This window comes from Glycine max, chromosome 11 (genome assembly GCF_000004515.6).
Source record: "Glycine max cultivar Williams 82 chromosome 11, Glycine_max_v4.0, whole genome shotgun sequence".
Classification (NCBI taxonomy): Eukaryota; Viridiplantae; Streptophyta; class Magnoliopsida; order Fabales; family Fabaceae; genus Glycine; species Glycine max.
In genome coordinates, this window is record NC_038247.2 from 7,022,804 (window position 1) to 7,043,617 (window position 20,814).

A 20,814-nucleotide genomic window follows, 5' to 3' on the forward strand; every position below is an offset into this window, starting at 1 on the left:
GAGTTTACATGCACGTATGACACCGTCAATTAATTTGTTGTTTCCAAGATGGAAAGTTATCGAAATTGAGTTTCAGAGTGGTAATTCGGTAAGAAAAGAAAATATCACACTAGTTGTGGTCATAGCCGGGCTGGTATGACAAAGAATAAGAATAGGTCTAAAAGAGAAGAGAGAAAGATGGGTGTTGAATGTGAAATTAAAGACGAACGACTTGTTAATTATTGTAACAGAAAGATTGTAAACGATCAATCAAGAAAAAGTTTGAGAAAAAAAAGAGCAAGTCAAATAGCCTAACTAACAACGCTAGATATTCTAATTATTAACTCATATTTTTTGCTAGATATTCTAATTATTAACTCATATTTTTTGTTATTCAACATTGTAATAGATTCTAAAGTTATCAAAAATACGTTAGTGATCAAAGATAAAAGAAATGCACATCTTGTTACACACTAATTACTGGTTTTCTTGCAAAAAAAATTTCCATGTTCGTTTTCTTTGTTTGAGATAGCATTTTCTTAAAACCCTAGGTCACATGGTCAGTAAAGTCTTCACCTGCTATTGAATTATAGATTTCAGTTGGATCGACATTCTAAATATCTGGTTGAGCCGCCAATATTTAAATATTTACAATACATAAAAAAATATCTCTGGGAAATGCCGAAATAGCATACATTTGTAAATTGTCCAAAAAAAAAGAACCATACATTTGTAATTAATCTTTTATAGCATCCTATAGAAACAATATATTATCCTATATAGCTTTTCCCATCACCCAAAAAATTTGTGCTTTTAAGATTCATAATATATAAATACTCTACATATAGATAGATTGATAGAATATTGGCATTACTATTTCACCATTTTGATTATTATTTTAAATTTTACTTTTTCCTACTAGCAAGACTTTTTTTTTTTTTTTTTTTACTTTTCTCTATTTTGATTCATTGTCTATTAACATTGCTAATTATATAGTTTCTTATAAATAAATAAAAAAACTATATAATTAGCAATGCTAATAGTTTAAGCCTGTAAATCTCTCTCAGTATCACTATTATAACATAATGCTTAGGAAAACAACAAGACAACATTCTAACACAAACTTAACCAAATCTGTCAAAATCATAAACAGACACAGCAATCAGCAGCTATGTACACATTTATGTAGACCATAGTTACCAATTTCCAAATGAGCAAATTTAAGTTTCTATAATATATATTTTAGCAAAAAGAAAAAAAGAAACTGATTATACCACGAATTGTTACATGCCAAACACATGCATGTAGTGTGTAGTGAAGAAGCAGCTGCAGGGAGCTTATATATTTGTTTGTGAAAACCTAGGACTTTCAGCAGATTTTTTTGCCAAAAAGCATCAACATAGAGCTACCAATAGACTAGATTCTATTGGACTTTCAAGTTCCCATGAATATTAGAACTAATAAATCAATAACTAGCTAGTTTGCAGTTCCCAGGAAACCAAGTTCTGGCAAATGTAATTTACAAGACAGCTAAAAAATTTCATGTACCTTTTATTTATCTAGACTAAATACATGGTGAATAGGGAACTATACAGCATATTAATCCTTAAAATGCTGACAATAAATTGAATAGGACTTCCCTATGTCAGAAACAAGGCATGCCTAACATATTGTGCTACAACTATAAGATTATTGTTCCCATATAACAATGTACATGTAACCTATGAATTTCTCTACACACCAGTATTCAGCAAAGCCGCATTACTAGCTGTTTTCAACGGAGGCCTATTAATCTTCTCTAGTAATCTACTAAATACTAACTGGACTGGTATGCAAGCTACTGTGGTCGGCCCAGAGATTTCTGGTTTAGTCAATCTATCTGTTTGATAACTACTGCTATCATGTAATGGTTTTCTATTAAGATTATGTTCAGTAGATAATGAGGACAGAGTTCGAGTTTTTTGGCTAGATGACAAGCCCGATTTCTTTGGCACCTTTTTTGAGGACTCTTTGTCAGCTGAAGACCGATGACTTTTAAGGCCACTCTTCTTTTGAAGGCTAACCTGGTGACTGGAACTTCCAGCATTTAAACTTCTATATTCGAAGTTTTGTTCTTGATCTGAAGAGGGAAGCTCTGCAGCAACTTCAGCACCATTGGATGATGGCACATGGGGGCGTGGGACACGAAAATTTGCGGTTCTCCTTGCAGTCCTCCATGCTGGTGGAAGCACGCTACTTCCCTCAATAGCAATCCCATCATTACCGAAGTCATCAGTTGCAGGAAATAGAATATCAGATGAACCGTCCTTGAGAGCCTCAACCTGAATTGGGTGCCCTACTATTGCCCTCCCATCTAATTTACTCATTAGAGAAATGAAAGGTACATGCTCTTTCCGATAGCTTGCTTGAACCTTCAAATCTACATCAACCAGCATCGGCCTCACCCTCCCACCAAAATCACAACGATCACCATATACTGGAGAATATGCTTTCACATCCCAATGTCCTTTTGAAGCAAGATGATCATCCCAGGCCAAATCATTCCAAGCTACACCATGATGAATTTTATTTTGACTTTTTGATATAGATCTATAAGTTATTAGAGAATATTCATCTTCCAGTCCAAAAATTTGATCATCATCATCCAAAGTATCACCAAAATCAAATTTGTAGCAGTGCAAACTTGGACCCTTTCTATTGTGCCTTAAATGACCATTCCTTCCTTCAACATCTGCTCCTGCTCCATACATAATACATTTTCCATCAGAAGCACCAACGGACCTCTTTACAAGATTCCGATTATTCCTTTTCCCTTTAAGTTGCCATTTAGACACAGCATCACTACATGTTATTAAGTCACGAGGATAAAGGTGAGGCATGTCACTGGAAATTGGTAATTCATCAAGCTCCTCACTGCTAGTGCTTTCGTGTTCTTCAGCATCATGACCAGTTTCTGCAGTTATAGGAACATCCTGAGTAAAGCCATGAAGGATGATGTGAAAGAAAGCTAAAACAAAGTCAAAACACAAACTGAAACCCTTAATGCTTATCAAGAATGAGGCCAAGAATTTTAGATGCCCCCGACACAAATTGAAAGTGACTCCCAAAATACATCACATAAAACATGACAAAACTAAAATATGCATATGGCAATTCCTTCTTTATCCCTCCCCCTAAACTTCACTCCCAAGACCTTAGCAAATTGGATTGTTCATATAGTACATTTTTATCCATTGTGACCTTTTTTTCTAAGGTATTGAGTTCTTACACATGCAATAAAAAGTATAGTAGATTCTTAAAAGGGTGGGAGATCTTAGAGTCATATGATTAAAATCTTATAGCAGATTGGACAATCTAATGTAGGAATAGGATCATAATTGATCTTGGTCATTGATATAATAAGCCAGAAAAATCTTTTGTCAATTTCATTAAAAGAGATGAAACGAGAAAAATGTTAGGGGAATGAGGTTTGTCCTCTAGACTAAGCTAATTCTAAGCCATTTGTCAGGATACCATCACTAGTTGAAGTTGCAAATTAGTAAACCAAGGTATGGATGATGCAGGAATGCAGAGAGGAAGAACAACTACAATACTGCATCAGAGGCTGAGACAATGACTTGCAAATTATTCATTTCAATATACATAACAAATATACAATCATGGCACAAAAATAACTAACAACTATGTTTAGTGCAAGAAGCCAAGGAACATAATTAAGTGTAAGAAAAGTAAAATCACTAAATAAAAGATACTGGCAGAATATATGTGCTGGATTTTTATGCATTTTTTTTTCTCAAGGTGTGGCAAATAGATCATACTGCTAAGATAAGGATAGTATAAGAATAGTAGAAACTTAACCTGAAAAAATAGTCATCTCTTCATCCATGTCTGCCTCTGTCTCAGAAGAATCAGAATCAGAATCTGTAGAAGCTGTTTCTGAAGAATCAGATTCAACATCATCCATAAAAGTATATTCAGCATCTTGAACCAAAGAACCATGATAAGGAAACTCCCTTCTGTGTTGGGAAGGTGACATCTCAACACGGGGTAGAGTCTCTCTGTATTCAAGAGAATCACTAAACTCAGCCGGAAAATGCCCATATCTGCTCCTTTTTGCTCGGGAAGCTCCTATTTGTCCAGCTCCTGAAAACAGAACCATAGTCAGGTTACACCCTAACACAGTAACACATATCCCTAATTTTCACAGTAAAACAGCAGTGATTTCTCACTGAATCTCTCATCTGGCCCTTTTTTTTTTCTTTTCTAGAGAATTATACCATTCATGAGAAGTGCACTCCCCGTACGAATACCACCACCACTTGCAAGAACCCGAGCACCATTGTCAACAATCCGCTTCTGAGAAATGTATGGATCAACAGAAGATGACAGCTTCTTTTTCACGGGGGCAATTCTGAGCCCAAAATCCTGCAAGTCTCTCATCCGAGGAGTCGTCGTTTCAGAATAATCTACTTCCACACGCAGTTGATTCCCATCCTTGGCAACCTCGGAAGCAAAGGTACCTCCACCAGTCTCATTTTCACAATACACATTCAAATTTGCATGGTTTTCATAATCATTTCCCAGTGTTTCCTGTGGCGATGCAACCGCACCTTTATTAACAGCATTCAATGATCTAGCACCTGACTTCCCTGGCTTCTTCAAAATCTGTTTCTCAAGCTCAAGAGCATGGAGAATGGCGTCTTCTCGGCGCGCATACTTCTCTCTTTTCTTCAACGGCCCTCCCTGAGCGGCTTCAGCCTTTTCAATACAATCATCAAACTCGCCACACCGGAATGCCTTCACACGCTTAGATTTCTCCAAATTGTACCAATCCCTAAGGAGCGCGAAATCAACAGAAATCTATTAAGAATGCTAATAGATGCATTGCACACAACAGAACACAACAAAATGAAACTTAGCTAAGTTAGTCGCAAAAAACGGAATTGGTGAAGAAGTGAAGAGAGAAGGAAAACTTACACGCTGGCGTCTTCTCTGCCGAGGAGCTTGACGGGGGTTCCGGATCGAGGCGAGGTGAGGTGAGCGGCGGAGAGGTCGTCGTGGCCGAGGATTTGACCCGGCCACCACGACCCGTTTCTCCGACGCACCCACACGATGGATCCAACGCCGCAATCCATCATACGCTTCTCCGGAGAACCGATGAGCGCAGGATCCGGGAACCGTCGACGTCGTAACTGGAGGATCCGAATAGAGGGAAATGGGTTAGGGCATATGTTCCCATTCAGATTTGGGGAAATTTCATTTTTTCAGTCTTTTTGTTTTTTCCCTGGGCTACACTGTTTGTTTGTATTTTGAACTCAATATACGGATTGGGTAACTCACATCTCTTAAAAGGCCTTCATTATTTATACATTTTAATTAACACATATGGACAAAATTATTTATTTATTTTAGAAAAAAACTTTATTATTTTTTGTTTTTATTAGATACAGAAAGTATTAAATGTTTTTAGTCTAAAATATTAAATGTATTCGTATTTATTTAATACTTTCTTCCTAAAGTATCCCAAAATTATAAGAAAAAATATTATTACTCCCAAAATAGATTTATTTTTCTGAAATATTCTTAGTCTATTAACGTGCTGTAATAATGCAGGTTTACTATTTTTTTAGTTTTTTTACTTCTTTTACCGATTAATGTCTCTTAATCTTTTTTCGTCCTAAAATTTTATTCTTTTAATTTTTTTTTGTTCTTATTTTTGGTCCTTAAGGACAGAAGGAAAGTTGGAAAAATAAAAATAAAGAAGAAAAAAGTTAAGAGACGATAATCAATTAATAAGAAGTTGAATGACTAAACATATAAATTTAAAAAAAAAATCAAGAATTAAAAAACAGTAAACCTTAACATTAATTACTAAATAAGAAGTAAAAAGATAAAGATTTATTTATTTTAAATTATGAAATCATGAGTATTGTTCCTTAAATAATAAGTGAGATCACAATAATTTATGTTTTATAATAAATTTTAAGATAACAATAGAGGAGGTTAAAAAAATGTGTAATCGAGATAAGTCCAAAATTAATAATGTTTTACACATAATTATGCCGTAGGTCGTGATTGAGTTTGATTATTCTTATTAGGGAAAATAAATGGATAACTCATTGTTAAAAAATATTGACCATATAAAAAAACTGCATATAGTATAACAGAAATATTAAAACTTAAGGAGAGGCTAACCCTATAAGGAAATGTAGAAGTTAATTAGAACTATTTAACAGAAATATTAAAACTATTTATTTACTTAATCAATAGCATGTTTGTTCCGAGCGTTAATTAGAAGTTGTCCGTTGTGAGAGAGAACTTGAAACCATCTTGGCGTTTGGTGGGAAACGGTGCTGCCAACGTGATCGAAGTGGATCTTCATAAGTTGACGAGGGAGTTCCTGGTAAAGCTTTGGGTCGATGATATCAAAATGAGAAACCCCAGGTGGTTTTCCGCTACATCTGCTCTCCCCAGGAGACCTAAACGACGTCCCGTTTTGAAGCAACCCCCTATCAGTCAATCGCTCACTGACTTTTTCGATCCACAGTCTCCCCAAGAGGTCAATTCTTGTGCCTAGATTTTCCAATGCTCTTTTTTCTTTTTAATTATTTGAATTGTTACACATTCTTATGTTAGATTAATAATCTTGAGTTCTTGACTCTTGAGTCTTGACAAACATTCTTGTACTTCTTGCAATGACTAGAGTTGAACTAAATCATGACGATGATTTCAGTCATGTAGATACAAATTGTAAGGGTGCTTTAGCATAAAATTTTGGAACCAAATAGCTTTTATGATATATATATATATATACACACACACACACACATTATTTTAATTGTTTTGGAGTTTAGACAAATTTTTGTCATCCCTTAAAAAAATGACAAACAAATGGTCCTAATTCTAAATCCCTTTTGTCAACTTTAATATGGAGATGTTGTACTTGCCTTTTCTTGATTAGGCCAAGGTAGCACCACTGCTTGCCAGGTCCAACTTGCTAATTACAAGAGATATCGAGTGGGCAAATCTTGTACTAGGCTTTGAACAGGTGATCTTCTTTATTCTCTGATGCCTCCTGGTTCCTTTAGATATATTTAAGCAACTTCTTGAATAGCCCATTTTCACTTTATCTTTCTGCTTATGTCTAATGGGATACTTTTTATGTTGAGATTGTGGACATTACTCCAAGTCTAATTTTGCGATTTTGTTTTGTTGGATTAAAGGAAAATTGATATGCCATTGTAGATGCTTGCTACCCGCAGTCGGTCAGTGACAATTATTATCTCTATTTCATTACTAAGTTATACCATATACATGTAATTTTCTACATAGCCCATGGTTGACCTTTTTTTCTACTTGCTGTTTTGATGTAGCCTGTAGGTTTTATTCGTGAACAGAGCAACATCATTACCAGACAGGTACTCAATTCAATCATTTGAACTTGACTTCCTTTGATTGTTTTATTCTAAAATGTATTCCATGTCATGTATCATCCACATGAACGAAAATCGTAATTATATATTTTTATTGTTTACTATCATTTTGTGGTAAAAGGGATCTCATAGTGAATAACATCCTTGAGAGTTTGATTTTTAACCAAGTCCAATGATGTCTTGTGATCCACGTAGCCAATCTCACCTAGCTAGTATGATAAGGCTTTTGTTGTTGTTGTTATTATTATTGTTCTTGTTACCATTTTGTTGGTACCGCAATCAACCAAACCTACAATGCCTGCATATGTATATTATTGTTACCATTTTGTTTGCATGTATGTATTATGAATTTTGTTTAAATATTTGTTTCATTTTATTCCATTTCAACCTTTCTTGTTGCAGTTGCTTCGTCTTAGGCGGCCTTTTGTTGCATACATAACTGATGCCTTGGGGAACAAGCTCTTTAGGGTAAGGAACATATATTTTGTGTTGGTTCTTTTTTACACATTTGATTTTTTTCCTATTCATCTTAGTGAAATAAATCAAACAACTATCATGGTTAGGTTTGCAGACCCTTTTGGTGGATAACAAGCTCAATTTATGCAGAAATTGATGGTAAGGTATGCCATTTTGGTTAAATGCTGTACATTGTTTTACATTATTAAGTTGTTTATCATCACTTTAGTTGTTAATTGTGTCAAATCCTCTCTTCAGGAAGTTGGAGTAGTTCACAGGCGATGACATCTTTGGAGGAGAATCTATGATTTGTACTTGGGGTAATATCAAGAGACTGTTTTGAGTTTATTTGTTATAATTAATTGTTGAAATCATAACATTGTTTACTCTCTTTAGTTATCTTTTTACATCTGCATATTTCATTGGGAAAAAATGTGTTTAAAAGTTGAAGTCTTACATAACTTCCCAAATAATGAATTCGTAAACAAATAATAGAAGCGGCCAAGGGTGGGAGTTTGCAGTGTTTTGTGTGAATTAGGAGTTTATTGTGTCAAACTTCTTTCAATCCATAAACTCCTTTATCACCAAAGGTTGACTTTGATAGTTTGATTATCATTGTGTGTTATTTATATCCCCATTGGATTCAAATTGAAATTGCTGACAAAAGAATAGAAGTTATTTAACTGTCGATGGAGGAAGTAATATGAACTGTATTATTATTTAATTTATGTAGTTTTGAATATTTTTTTCTGTAGCAACTTGCATTATATATGATATGTTTTTGACTTTTCTGTGATTCAGGATCACATTTATATACTTGTTTCTTCTAAGAGAACTTAATTTTTTGGTGGCAAAATTTTCACTCCTAATTATCTGTTATCTTTCTGTAATTTTTCACTTCATGAAAGTCAATAAGCATGTTGTCTCTCTACCAATATTTTTGCAAATAATCGGTTATAAGAATAAGATTTGCAGGAATAAGCAATTTGCTGTGGTTGAGAATCCTGGCTTATGGAATTGGACATTCACATTGAAAGATATTAATGGTGAGGTACTTGCACAAATAGATCGTGATTGGAGGGGTTTTGGCTTTGAGGTTGGTTTTTGGCATTTACCTTATTCTTTTTGATAAAAAATTATTCCTGTTACCTTTGTTAAACATGCTAATCATTGATTACTATTTTTCTCTTTTATCATTTTTGGCCTGACATTTTTAAACATTCTAAATATTTTTTTTCCTTTTTAAAATATTTACTGTAAGGTTGGGATTTCCATTGGTTTTGTTCTACAAAATGAATCCAAATTTGATATTTATTGTAATCAACCACATTGCTAAGTTATCTATATGTCTTTTTGCACCAGGTAAGTGACAACTAATGTTATTTAGCACATATTTTAAAGGCTTAAATAACTTTTAGGTCCCTGATATATATCAGGTTTTTTGTTGAGTTCCTGATATAAATTTTTTTGTTGTTTTGAGTCCATGATATATTAAAAGTTTTGTTCTGGATTTTTGTCATCAATTAAGTGATGATGTGACACCACCCCAACGGCTGATATATATTGGAAGAGTTGTTGAGATGGTGTCATGTCATCACCTAACTCAAGGCAGAGATTTGGAACAAAACTTCGAATATATCAGGGACTTAAAACAACAAAAAATTTTATTAGGACTCAACAAAAATTGGGTATATATTAGGGATTTCAAACATATTTAAGTCATTTTTAAATTTTCTATTGAAAGTTGAAACAATAGAATCATCAACTTTATATTTATCTATCTATATTATAATTAAGGTTTCTCCCTCCATTTTTTAATCAGATGACTAGCCCTTTATTGGTTGTGTACCAAATATCCTTGCCTCTTGCTTTTTCTTTGCGTTTCTCAGTTGCCTCAGATTTAACCTTGTGCCTTCTATTGAACATCAACTTTTCTAACTATTATTATGGATTCTCAACTGAATTGAACTGATGAATTTCATGTTCAGTTCTTCATATATTTGCTGAAATTGTGCAGATTTTAACTGATGCTGGTCAATATGTGATTCGATTTGGGAGTTCTGATCCCAGCTCCAAGATTGGCCTTGCTAGTGCAGTAAAGTTCCACCCCCACCCCCCTTTTCTTTAGAAACCTCACTCTCCTCTTAACTAATTGATATGATATTATGATGTTCTTTCTGCAGATTGAAGACCTGGAAGTCAGACGCAAAATGACCCTTGCTGAGAGAGCTGTAACTGTAGCTTTTGCCATATCACTAGATAATGACTACTTCTCAAGACACGGGGGCTGGTAAGCTGTTTGGATTGTTTAACATGACTGTATTCTGTGTAAATAAAGTTTTTAGAAAAGGATCACCTTCTGACCTATAGGAGTATATACAAACACCATTCTTGCCTTTTATTATTAGTGCATTTATCTTGTTCTGACTTGGCAACTGTCAGAACATTGTAATTGGTATTGATTTTTTTTTTTTTTTAATTTGGGATTTTAGGGGACTACCCTTCCTTGTCGCCGAAGAGTAAATTTGATTTGACAGACAGTGTAATCTGGTTATCTACTGCCAACGTAGTCCCTGAAGCCATTCTCTACCAAGTAGTTTTTAAAATTGAAGGTGTTCTAAGCTAATACCAATGTTGACTCCGTTTCCATACTCTTGATAGCTGTAGTGGGGTCCATTTATTCATGTAACAAAATCAAAATTTTAACTCTTCTATTTTTGCCTGTTGTTCCCTTTTGTTGGATGACAAGGGAATGAGATAATTATTGCTTTGTTTGTTGGGTAAAAGTAGATTAAGATGCATTTTTATTCCTTGTACTCTCATCGGAGTTTCATTTTGGTCCCTATGAAAATTAAAGCACGGCTACCGGGACATTGGATCTTTGAACTGATTTGTATGTTTGTTTTCTTTTTCTTTTTTTGTTTAACTGGTTTGTATGTAGGTCAAGTGGTTAATGCCGTTATTCACCAATAAAAGAACAATCATTCTCATATTAGGGGATGTCTTATTCACTTGTATGATGAAATGCCGAGACAAACTGATTAATTGAGCTACTACCATTTTCTGGCAAATCATGTTTTCAAGCAAGTAATTTGAGATTTGGAGTTATATAATGAAGAACTTTCTTGATGTCGAAATTTCAGCTAACTCTGCTTATATGGCTGGGGATATATTAAATACAAATACAATATAGGCAAGAGTTTGGTAGAAGACGAAGGTGATCAAAGGCTCAAAATGTTATAATCAATTGAAAAACAATGCATTTTTGTTACATATATTCCGACGCTAAGAACAGGCTTTCGTTGAAAAAAAAACTACAAGTCAGTGCTCACTTAATCCCGAACTATTTTTTTTTTGTATTTGTGCATGTCTCAAATACATTGGAATGCTCATGAATTTGAGAAAATTATTATTTTGTATTGTTTAGTGTGACATTTATTTTATAAACCATTAATATTTTTTTTCATTTTTATTTATCGTTTACACTTTGGTTGATGAAAGAAATATAGAGGAATGACTGAGGAAAAAAATGAGGAGAAAAAAAATAGAAAGTGAGATGATTGTTTGGTAAAGAGAAAAGAGAAGGAAAAAGTTGTATAAAATGACAAATATTCCGTGAATTTCTCATGGTGCGAGGTTGTTTTCTGGAGGGTTGACTAACGTGAAGAGAAAGGATGGAATGGCCTGAGTAACAACATATTGGGGCCTTTTTGTCGTGGTCGTGGCCCTAACCATTTGAGTCATGAGATAATTTGTAATTAAACAAATGATTGTGGAAGTGATAGTTGCTAGACAAGTCAATTAACAAATTCTTCCAAGAAAAAAAGGCCACTAAATATTCAATCACTATTTGCAGAAAGTGCACATGGGGTGTTTATCATAAATGTGTTTTGCCAATTTATTTCCTTAACTTAACCATGAGCGGCCAACCCGCCAAGAACGATTCAACCAGCACACAATTTACTAAAGTAGCAAATTATAATGAGTGGTCAAATTTTACTTAATGACCCCAATGTAAATTAGAACAGTTACGGCAGTTAAATGCAACTAACTAAAATATTAGAATTACCTATAGCAACAGGTCGTTTTACGTGCACCATAAAACATGACCCATTGATCACGTTTAACAGACAAGTTATGTTGTGAGTGTGGAACTTGGATGACAATTCTAGCTTAACAGTTTATTTACGTTAACTCGTGTACCACGTAAATAAAAAAAATCATAGTCTATTATTTAGTATTTGCATAATACCTTGTAATACTTTAAAGATCATATTCAAGCCTACCTCCACATGCATCGAATCTAATATCTAAAACATGGCAACGATTCATAGTCTAGAACATCCATTTATAAACATGGCAAAATGAACAACTCCCTCACAAAAGTGGTGCATATGCACATACAAGACCTAAGAAACACTGCTTCCTAAGAGTAAACATTAGAAGAAATGTTTTGATTAAAGCAGCCTCCACACAATCATGTGAACTGTCGTCTGATGTATGTGTCTTCATGCACGAATACAGGTTCTTGACTAGTCTGAGATGGGATTTGTGGTTGTGCCATGGCTATGACCCCTTGATTAGGATATGGGTATTGGATACCATTATTTTTTTCAGTTAAAGAAATGTAATACAAAATTCCAAATGCAGCACTTGCAACCGATAAAATCGCACCCCCCGCGAACACTCCAGGTTTCACAACATAGCAGTAGTAGTAGCCAAAGTACACACTCTCTTCACCGCGTTGATCATTCAGCGCGGCGCCAGTCAGCAACAGGAGAAAACCAATTACAAATGTGAACCTGTTACAACAGAGATGATTCCAACCACAGAAATAAGGAGTATAATTTACAATCCAAGTACCAGTGCTCAAAATGTGAGACATATAGTATGCATAGGCTTACATTCCTAGTCAGCATGAAAACACATAAATGACTCGCCTTGAATAATAGCAAGCACGGTGAAGTCAAATATTTAAATTAATAAGAGCATTGGTTTTTCTCCTAATTGAACATGAAATCATTTAGCCCACTGTTCCGATATAAACCTAGTGGAAGTACTCTATGCTGTTCCACACAGTCACACACAACCAATGTACCCATACAACAGAACAAGCTTCATTTTTGTTTCTACAATAATCAGATAAACAAGTCAGAGCAACAAGTTATAAACTTAAAAAAAAAACAAAACAATCTCGAATAAAGAATAATTATATTTGTGTTCATGAACTGGACATTTACTAAATAAAATAAAATAAATGTACACTTTTTACAAGCAAGAAAAGAATTGTGACAAATACCATCAGTATATATTTCACATTTCAACTGAAAGAATAAAATAATAAACAAAATTATGTTTCTACAACCAAAACTATAGGTAATCATGTTGCTAAATTTATATATATCTTACTTGAATTATGTCTTAAATAACATTTTTCTCTGTATTGTAATCATGTTGCTAATTTTTGACAATCTTGAAAAAGTTATTAGAAAAGAAGCAATAAAAAGTTGTGATGTCTTTTATGCATAATGAAAATTATGAAACTATGATTTCTATCAACTTATAGGATTTTAACCTCATGATATCATATTACAGGCAAATTATATATATCAAACACGTTTGCTTGTTCACTTGAATCAGCATGTAAAATAAGTATAGTTGGAGTATTGGACCTTAATAATATCAACACTCCTCTACTGTATTGTGGTAGTTGATTTTTGTTCACAAGTAACGTATTCATCAACACCTCTTCCTGAGAGAAGGGGTCTCGAAGTTCAAGTTGCTTCTCATTCAATCCATCTTTGATTTCAGAACAAGTGTTATTTTGCTCCTCATGTGCGTATAAAAATCACAAATGTCCGAACATCAAGGAATATATACAATAATGCATAAGAAATGGGACGATTGCTTTAAAAAAATACCAATGGCATATACTCCACAATTCAGGTCTGCTTTGTGTAAAGCCAAGGTGATACCAGTTTTTAGGTTTCACCGTATTAGGACAACCATCTAATTGGCTACACCAGCATAGTCGAACAGGAATATGACAAACAAAAAAGTACAAAGTGAAAATTACCAGGATAAAACAAAGCAGGCCAGTGCCACCTTCCAATTGGAATCAGGGATTTGCAAATTTTTTCTGCAGCAAACACACCCAGTTCCAACATTTATGATTATCTGAGATAGCACAAGAGCCACTGCAGCAATTAAACCAAGAGGCAGAGCTGGACTACGAGGATACGTGCACTGGTTTGGTGTAACAAAATGAACCTGAGAAACCTGCACAAGTAACAGAGTACAATAGTTATTCTATCTGCTTTTGTTTATGGAGAACTCAATATGAACACAACAAAATTTACAATGGAATGGCAAAAAAGTAAAAAAAGAGAGTGGAAGGTACATTACTCAAATACTGGACTAGTATATTACAAATTACAACTTGTCATCATAAGAACTTATGTGCATGACATTATTATATTATTCCATATTCTTTCTCTCCCCCCAAAGGATTGATAGTAAAACTCCTAGCATGAATCTATGTGTTCATGTCCTTTTTTAAGACCCTATCTGCTCCAGAATTGGTAGGAAAAAAAAAGTATATCGAACTAATCACAATAGAAAAGTAAAAGGGAAAGGTTGATGAACACTATAGGTAAAGCAAAATCTTCAAAGATGAACAGCCAGCGGAATCAGCGAAAGAAAAAGTGGGGGGCTTTATGCAATTCCCGAATTAGAAGGGTGTACATCATAAACGCTTAAACATAAGAAAAATTTCAGCTTTTGCATAGACTCATAACAAACTCGTTAAAGCGTGCGTACCCTCGCTCAACTGTGACAAGCACAAGCACAAGTACTAGCAGACCCCATAGACATTCAACGATAAACAAAGCAAAAGATTGATGCTTTCGTTGGTGGGTTTTAGAGGAATGAAAACAGAACAGAACAGAACAGAACACAAACCTTAATCCTTGTCGCTTCTGCACCGAAGCTAGTTGCAGCCGACAACAGCCCCAAGAAGGCCACAACAGAGCACAATATCAGAACCTTTCTCTCCATTCTTCTCTCTTCCAAACCAAAAAAAAAAAATGCGTCTTTTGTTGAGAGGTTGAGAGTGTAAAGTTGGTAAACAGTGATGGATAGTGGCCAAGAAGCGTGGTTCTGGCTCGAATAAATGATGTCAGAAGCTCGGAAGACCACGGAAACCGAATATTAAAACCGAATCCAAATCCAGAACCGGTAGTAGTAGTATTTGGTAGTAACACATTAATACCTGCTTACCAAAATAAAAATACTACCTCCGCGTTGTTCTTCCTACGTGTAATACTCATTTTAAAAATTTGTTTGTTCTAAAATTGTCTTTTTGACCAGAATACCTTCAATTATTTTACAATTCATACTATAAATGAATAAATTAAATTCGTTTTCTCTCCTATGAAAATTCATTCGGTAACACATTAACATTTTCATTAAAAGCTTCTTAGATTTTTGAAGTATCAAGAAAAAATGACGTGGTCGTAGGTCAAGATGTGGGAAAAAATATTCAGTCATCTCATTCAGTCAAAGATCCATTTACATGCTTCTTAATTTAAATTCTATCTCTTTTAATAGAAACATTTTTAGAAGTTTCTTTTGGAAAGTAATTCTTGAACGACAATGAACAGTTTTATGAATTATTCTCTGCTAAATATAATATAAAATGGAGAAAAAAATAATAGAGAAGAGAATATAAGAGTTAAATATAAATAAGGAAATAATATAAAAAGATAATTAAAAAAATTACAAAAGTTAAATATAAATAAGGAAATAATATAAACGATGATAACATATATAATAAAAGATATGAACATTCACAATTAGATTATTTATAACATTTTTATCTTTGTTGAGTTAGGTGTTTTTATCTAATCTTATAAATTGAGTATTCAATTTTAATTTTTTATTCCTTTTAAATTTAAATTAAATTGTATTTGATTTAATAGCTAGTAAAAATTTTATTTCTCAAATTATTATCTTTTTTAATTTTATTTGTGTACTTTATTTTTTACGGACAAAAGTTACATATAATTCTTTAAGTATTGTTTATACTGTTATTAGGAAACGAAATTGACGGGTTTTACTTGCTTCACCACTCTTAAACACAGGTTAATTTGATAATAGGCAATGAAGGAAAGGAGCAATAAATTGTAGATTCAAATCCCATGTTAACTAAAAAAAAACTAACAAACTAATAATTAATATTTTTTGATAAAAAAAATCCTAAAAACTAGTTGAAATGGAAAGGGACGTTCAAATAGAATTTCCTTTGTTTCACGCGAGTTGAACTTCGGCGGTGTACTTACTTTATCATTCAAATAAGCGTTTTAAAAAGAAAACCAATAAAATTGTAATAGTAATTCTTACGTAACGAAGTGAATCCCATGATTTACGCTAGACATTGTTTTATGTTAGGTACCTGCTTCACATCTCTATACAACTTTGTACAAGGTCAAAAGGTTTTTTATCCCTGTAGTATGTTGGGTCCTCTGATCCTGTAATTGAACTTTTGGTAGAATTGAGCTAGCATATTGATTTTGTTCTTTTTTTTACGGGCCTATATTCTCTGGATGGAATCCAGAACATCCATTTCCTTTTATTTCATGTTTTTATATCGATGTAGTATTATCATCAGGGGAGTATACACCAATAGCGACCATTAGATGTGATGTTATAGAATTATTAGAAAGTTAAATATTTTAAAAATTTATTAACCAATTAAAATAAGTAGATAAGGAATAGTCTAGTAGATTACCCTATAAAATTTATTTTGACAACAATTCATACAATTATCATTTTGATTTTGGATTTGTAGCTACCGAGCCACAACTCCTGCATAAAAATACCCCCGAGTTCGAACAAAGGAAGAATGGAATTTGCAAAAGATGAGCAGATGAAAAATAGCAGGATACGGGGATCTACATTAGACATGAATCGTTATCTAATTTAACACTTGTACCCCATATCCAGATGAAGACACACAAAAACACGAGATATTCGTCAACCATTCCAGGCATAATAAATTAATTCCCTCCATATCGAGTATTGAAAAGGGGAAACGGGGGGAATCAAATTATAATCCAATAAGGATGGATGCTCAGCTCAAATGCCTCATGCATAAATTCTGCTTTAATTTGAAAGACATGCTCTGTTTATATGGACCATAACATTTCTAGCATCCAAAGCATAGGAAAACACAAGTCCACGACTACATATGGAGAATCCTCGGACACTTCCATTTTAATGAATAACAAGAAGCTTCGATCACAAAATACTGTTTTCTGGTACTAGAATAACAGTCAAATTTAATTATATAATACTTGGGTACACTGGTCCCTTAGATAGACCAAGGCGAACTTCCATCCCATGATGCATGTCTAATGGCCGGAAAGTCTCTGACTCACGGGGGTCTGCAAACAACATCAATGGCATTTAGAGACAGAAAAGTATGAGCAACAACAATGTGCCATATGCCAATGAACCAAAAAAAAGGAGCAACAAATAAGATTGCATAGCTCAATTATCATGGATACCAAATTCACAAACATAACATCAATTCAATAGAACAAAGCTTTACAAAAATACATGATTTTGAGCAGGCTATGTCTTTTTTGGTGGTTAAAAGCAATGTGGCTTAAAATAATATCAGTAGTGGATACAAACTATGCAATCTACATTTATCTTCCAGACTTTCAGTATCATGCTTAAATTATAAGGCACATCAAATCAAATCATAAAACATACTACAGCAGATTCTAAATAAGTCTGAACCAGCTTTGGAAATTTATGTATAGATTACTCTTGTCACCCTTGAACTGTGAATGGCGGTTCAAAGTCTGATTTAAGTCTGAATAAGTCTTTAACACACAGCACAAAGTTTCAATAGCAACACATATTCTCAATTTGTCTGAATCAACTTTGAAGATTTTAGTGTAGACTCCTCTTTAGATCCCCAAACCATGTAAGTCTCAGAAACCTTTATAATCATCTCAAATCAAAATGTCACAATTGCATGTATCCTTCATAACAGAAGCCTTATTCAGTAGATAATATACTCCCAAAACAGTTGATAATATTGGTTCAAGGTTTGGAGCATAAATTCTTTCCAAATCTTAGATAAAAGAAAAGGTCCAAGATATCTAAAAAAATTATTTGATCAGAGAAACAATTAATAACATAGACAAAATCCAGTTATCCCCTTTTACGGAGTTCATGTCCAATGTAAATGAAGCATAAATTCAATATATAATGTTAGGACCCACTACTTAAGCAGAAATCAAATGTTTCAAAGTAGGTAATAAATGCAAAAAGAAAGGCAAATCATATTTACCATTTAGACAATCCTCAAAACCAAAGTGATCAACACTTCCTGTAACAGTCTCCAAACCCAGCATTGAAGAAGGAATTGGTCCAGGAGGCCGCTGGAACCTACAAGGATCAGTGGCATTACATCAAATTCAAATGCCTTTCGGCCTTAATAAATACATGTCAGCAATTTCCATTTTTATATCTATAAAAAAGGGAGAAACACAGACACAGACACACTCACACAGACAACAGATCTACCATGAGTTCAAGTTCTGCCCAACTAACCATATGAGCCGCTAACCAACATGGCAACGTTAGTTAATAACTAATAAAAATCATATTCACATATTCATAGTTTGTATATTCGAAGAACTAGCAAATTTTTAGTATACATTCATAAGTCATTGTCCCATGCCCCGGATGGTGATGTATATGATCTATGCCTGAAAATCCAGCCATACAGAATTAACCACTCACCACTAACACAAACAAGGCCCCATGTTTACGACTGAAATAGCTTTATCTTTCGAAACATTCTATAAGCAACTAGACTACAATCTACAATAGATTATTCCAATCCGAATTGTCATACCTGGACAGGATTTGCCTGTCAAGCTCCTCCTTCATGGGAAAAGCAGTTCCGTACAGGTTAACTTTGCATTGCCTCTTCATCGCTTCATCCATTCTCCTTGTCTAAAAATCACAAACACCGGAAAAAAAAAACACAGTGTAGAGTTAAAACAAACCGAACTTATAAATCTGTTGGAATCGATAAGGATTTAGATTATTTTCTGAAAAGAAACCCTAATTACAAAGGGGAAATAGCTAGCAGGTGAAATTGGATAAAGCGGTTGCAAAGCAAAGAAGGATTAAAAGATGAAGGATTAAAATCTGAAATTGCAAAGCAAAGAAGAGAGTTAGGGTTGAGAGAGATTACAGATTGGAGTGAAGATTGAAGAGGGTGAGAACCAACGATGTCGCTCTTGACTCCATGGAGACCGAATCGAAGCGCGTCGTTTTGGACCCCTCCGATTTGGTGTGGAATGAACTTTGATGCTGATGCGTCCTCCATCTTCGTCTTCGATTCTTCTCTTCTCTTTCTTTCTTTACCAACAAGACAACACCGATTCACAGAACCAACTCAGCAAGGGAACCGCTTTATATAAGGGATGGTTTCAGCTATTTTATTTCCTAAAAACTATTTCATAATTAGACCTACAATTTCTAGTTTTTTTTAAATAAAAAAATTGCGTTATAACGAAAAATATCTATTTTTATAATAATTATTTAATGTATTAAGTTTAGGAAGGTACTCGCGAAAATTATTCGTAAAGAAGTAAGGATTTATTAGGGGTTTAAAACTCAAGGCCGTTAATCTTATTTTATTTATACCGTACAAAAAACCTTATTTTATTTATCAAAAATTCATTCGTAATTAAAAGTTTAACTCATTGATTTAACTAAAATATCGGATAAATACTTAAATTAATGAATTGTTTGTTAACTTAAATTACATGAAATGATAAATATTAAATTTATAAATTTTATAAATAATATATAATTTGATCTTTGAAAGTGAGTTCATATTTATTTTTAGTTTTGAAAGTGTTAATATATACAAATTAATTTTTGAATGTGCTAACTTAATAATATGTTAATCTTTTTGGAGACTACTTTTATATATATATATATATATATATATATATATATATATATATATATATATATATATATATATATATATATATATTAATCATGTTCACATTTTAATTATATTTTTGTGATTAAAAGACTAAAATAACATATTTGAGAATTAAATTATACATATCAACACCTTTTAAGGAGAAAAATAAATAGAATGACATGCTTTCAAAAAAAAATTGTATATTAATTAACTCTAAATTTTATAATAAAAATATATTATATTATGCATTTTTCATATTACAAAAATAATTTACCTTGGTGTATATATTTTTTAGAAAAATACATTGCATCATAGTCATAGCTAAAACTTATTGATAACATTTTTCACTGAAAAAATAGAAATGATATACATACTTACCTGGATGCAAATCATCTTCAGCCACTCCAACATTATGTTCTCCACAACTGAGATCAACAACATCCAGTACATTTCCTTTTCTTCTTAATTGAACTGTAATTACTGATCAATGGGGGATTGGAGAGGATCTGAGTTACCTCTTCCAGCTCTCTACTTTTTCCTAATTTCTCTTTCATCTGTTTATTTATTTTATTTTTTGTGCTTCTGTTTTGAATTTTCTTTTGCTGAGGAGGCTGGAGGGAATCTGTTCCTGGGATGATTATCTCTGGCAAGCATATTTTTTTCTTCTCAAATTGTTGTGCCGTATTCACTTCTTCTATTTAATTTGTCTCTTGTTGCACCGTTTTTTTTTCCTTTTCAAAGAATCAAGGATAAAAATCTCAAACATACATGATACATCTCTCATTTTTAGAGTATATGAATGAAAGTCGTTTAATGTCACAGAACTTCTATTTAAGTCTTCATTTCAAGACAACAACATACCAAGGATAAATATAAAAACAAAGACTTAAAGAATGCATAGAAGTTTTCCCAAAGTTGTGA

At 33.3% G+C, this 20,814-nt stretch overlaps 3 protein-coding genes and 1 pseudogene across 3 annotated transcripts; 1 reads left to right on the forward strand and 3 right to left on the reverse strand.

Moving 5' to 3' along the window:
• Positions 1-1,510: 1,510 nt before the first annotated feature.
• Positions 1,511-5,312, reverse strand: LOC102667517 (uncharacterized protein At1g51745). The gene is made up of 4 exons (XM_006590705.4): positions 4,957-5,312; positions 4,257-4,813; positions 3,838-4,122; positions 1,511-2,932 (listed from the first exon to the last, which is right to left on the reverse strand). Exons 1-4 carry the CDS (start codon positions 5,115-5,117, stop codon positions 1,713-1,715), a joined length of 2,223 nt encoding a protein of 740 aa, XP_006590768.1. The 5' UTR covers positions 5,118-5,312; the 3' UTR covers positions 1,511-1,712.
• Positions 5,313-6,243: 931 nt separating this feature from the next.
• LOC100794071 (phospholipid scramblase family protein C343.06c-like) lies at positions 6,244-10,678 on the forward strand (annotated as a pseudogene).
• A 1,465-nt stretch (positions 10,679-12,143) lies between these two features.
• Positions 12,144-15,155, reverse strand: LOC100804333 (uncharacterized). The gene is made up of 3 exons (XM_003537679.5): positions 14,829-15,155; positions 13,945-14,147; positions 12,144-12,670 (listed from the first exon to the last, which is right to left on the reverse strand). The coding sequence occupies exons 1-3, from the start codon at positions 14,922-14,924 to the stop codon at positions 12,346-12,348; spliced, it is 624 nt and encodes a 207-aa protein (XP_003537727.1). The 5' UTR covers positions 14,925-15,155; the 3' UTR covers positions 12,144-12,345.
• A 1,840-nt stretch (positions 15,156-16,995) lies between these two features.
• On the reverse strand, positions 16,996-19,360 carry LOC100500555 (proteasome maturation factor UMP1 family protein). Its single transcript, NM_001249113.2, has 4 exons — positions 19,147-19,360; positions 18,802-18,902; positions 18,232-18,329; positions 16,996-17,311 (listed from the first exon to the last, which is right to left on the reverse strand). The coding sequence occupies exons 1-4, from the start codon at positions 19,279-19,281 to the stop codon at positions 17,211-17,213; spliced, it is 435 nt and encodes a 144-aa protein (NP_001236042.2). The 5' UTR covers positions 19,282-19,360; the 3' UTR covers positions 16,996-17,210.
• Positions 19,361-20,814: the final 1,454 nt, after the last annotated feature.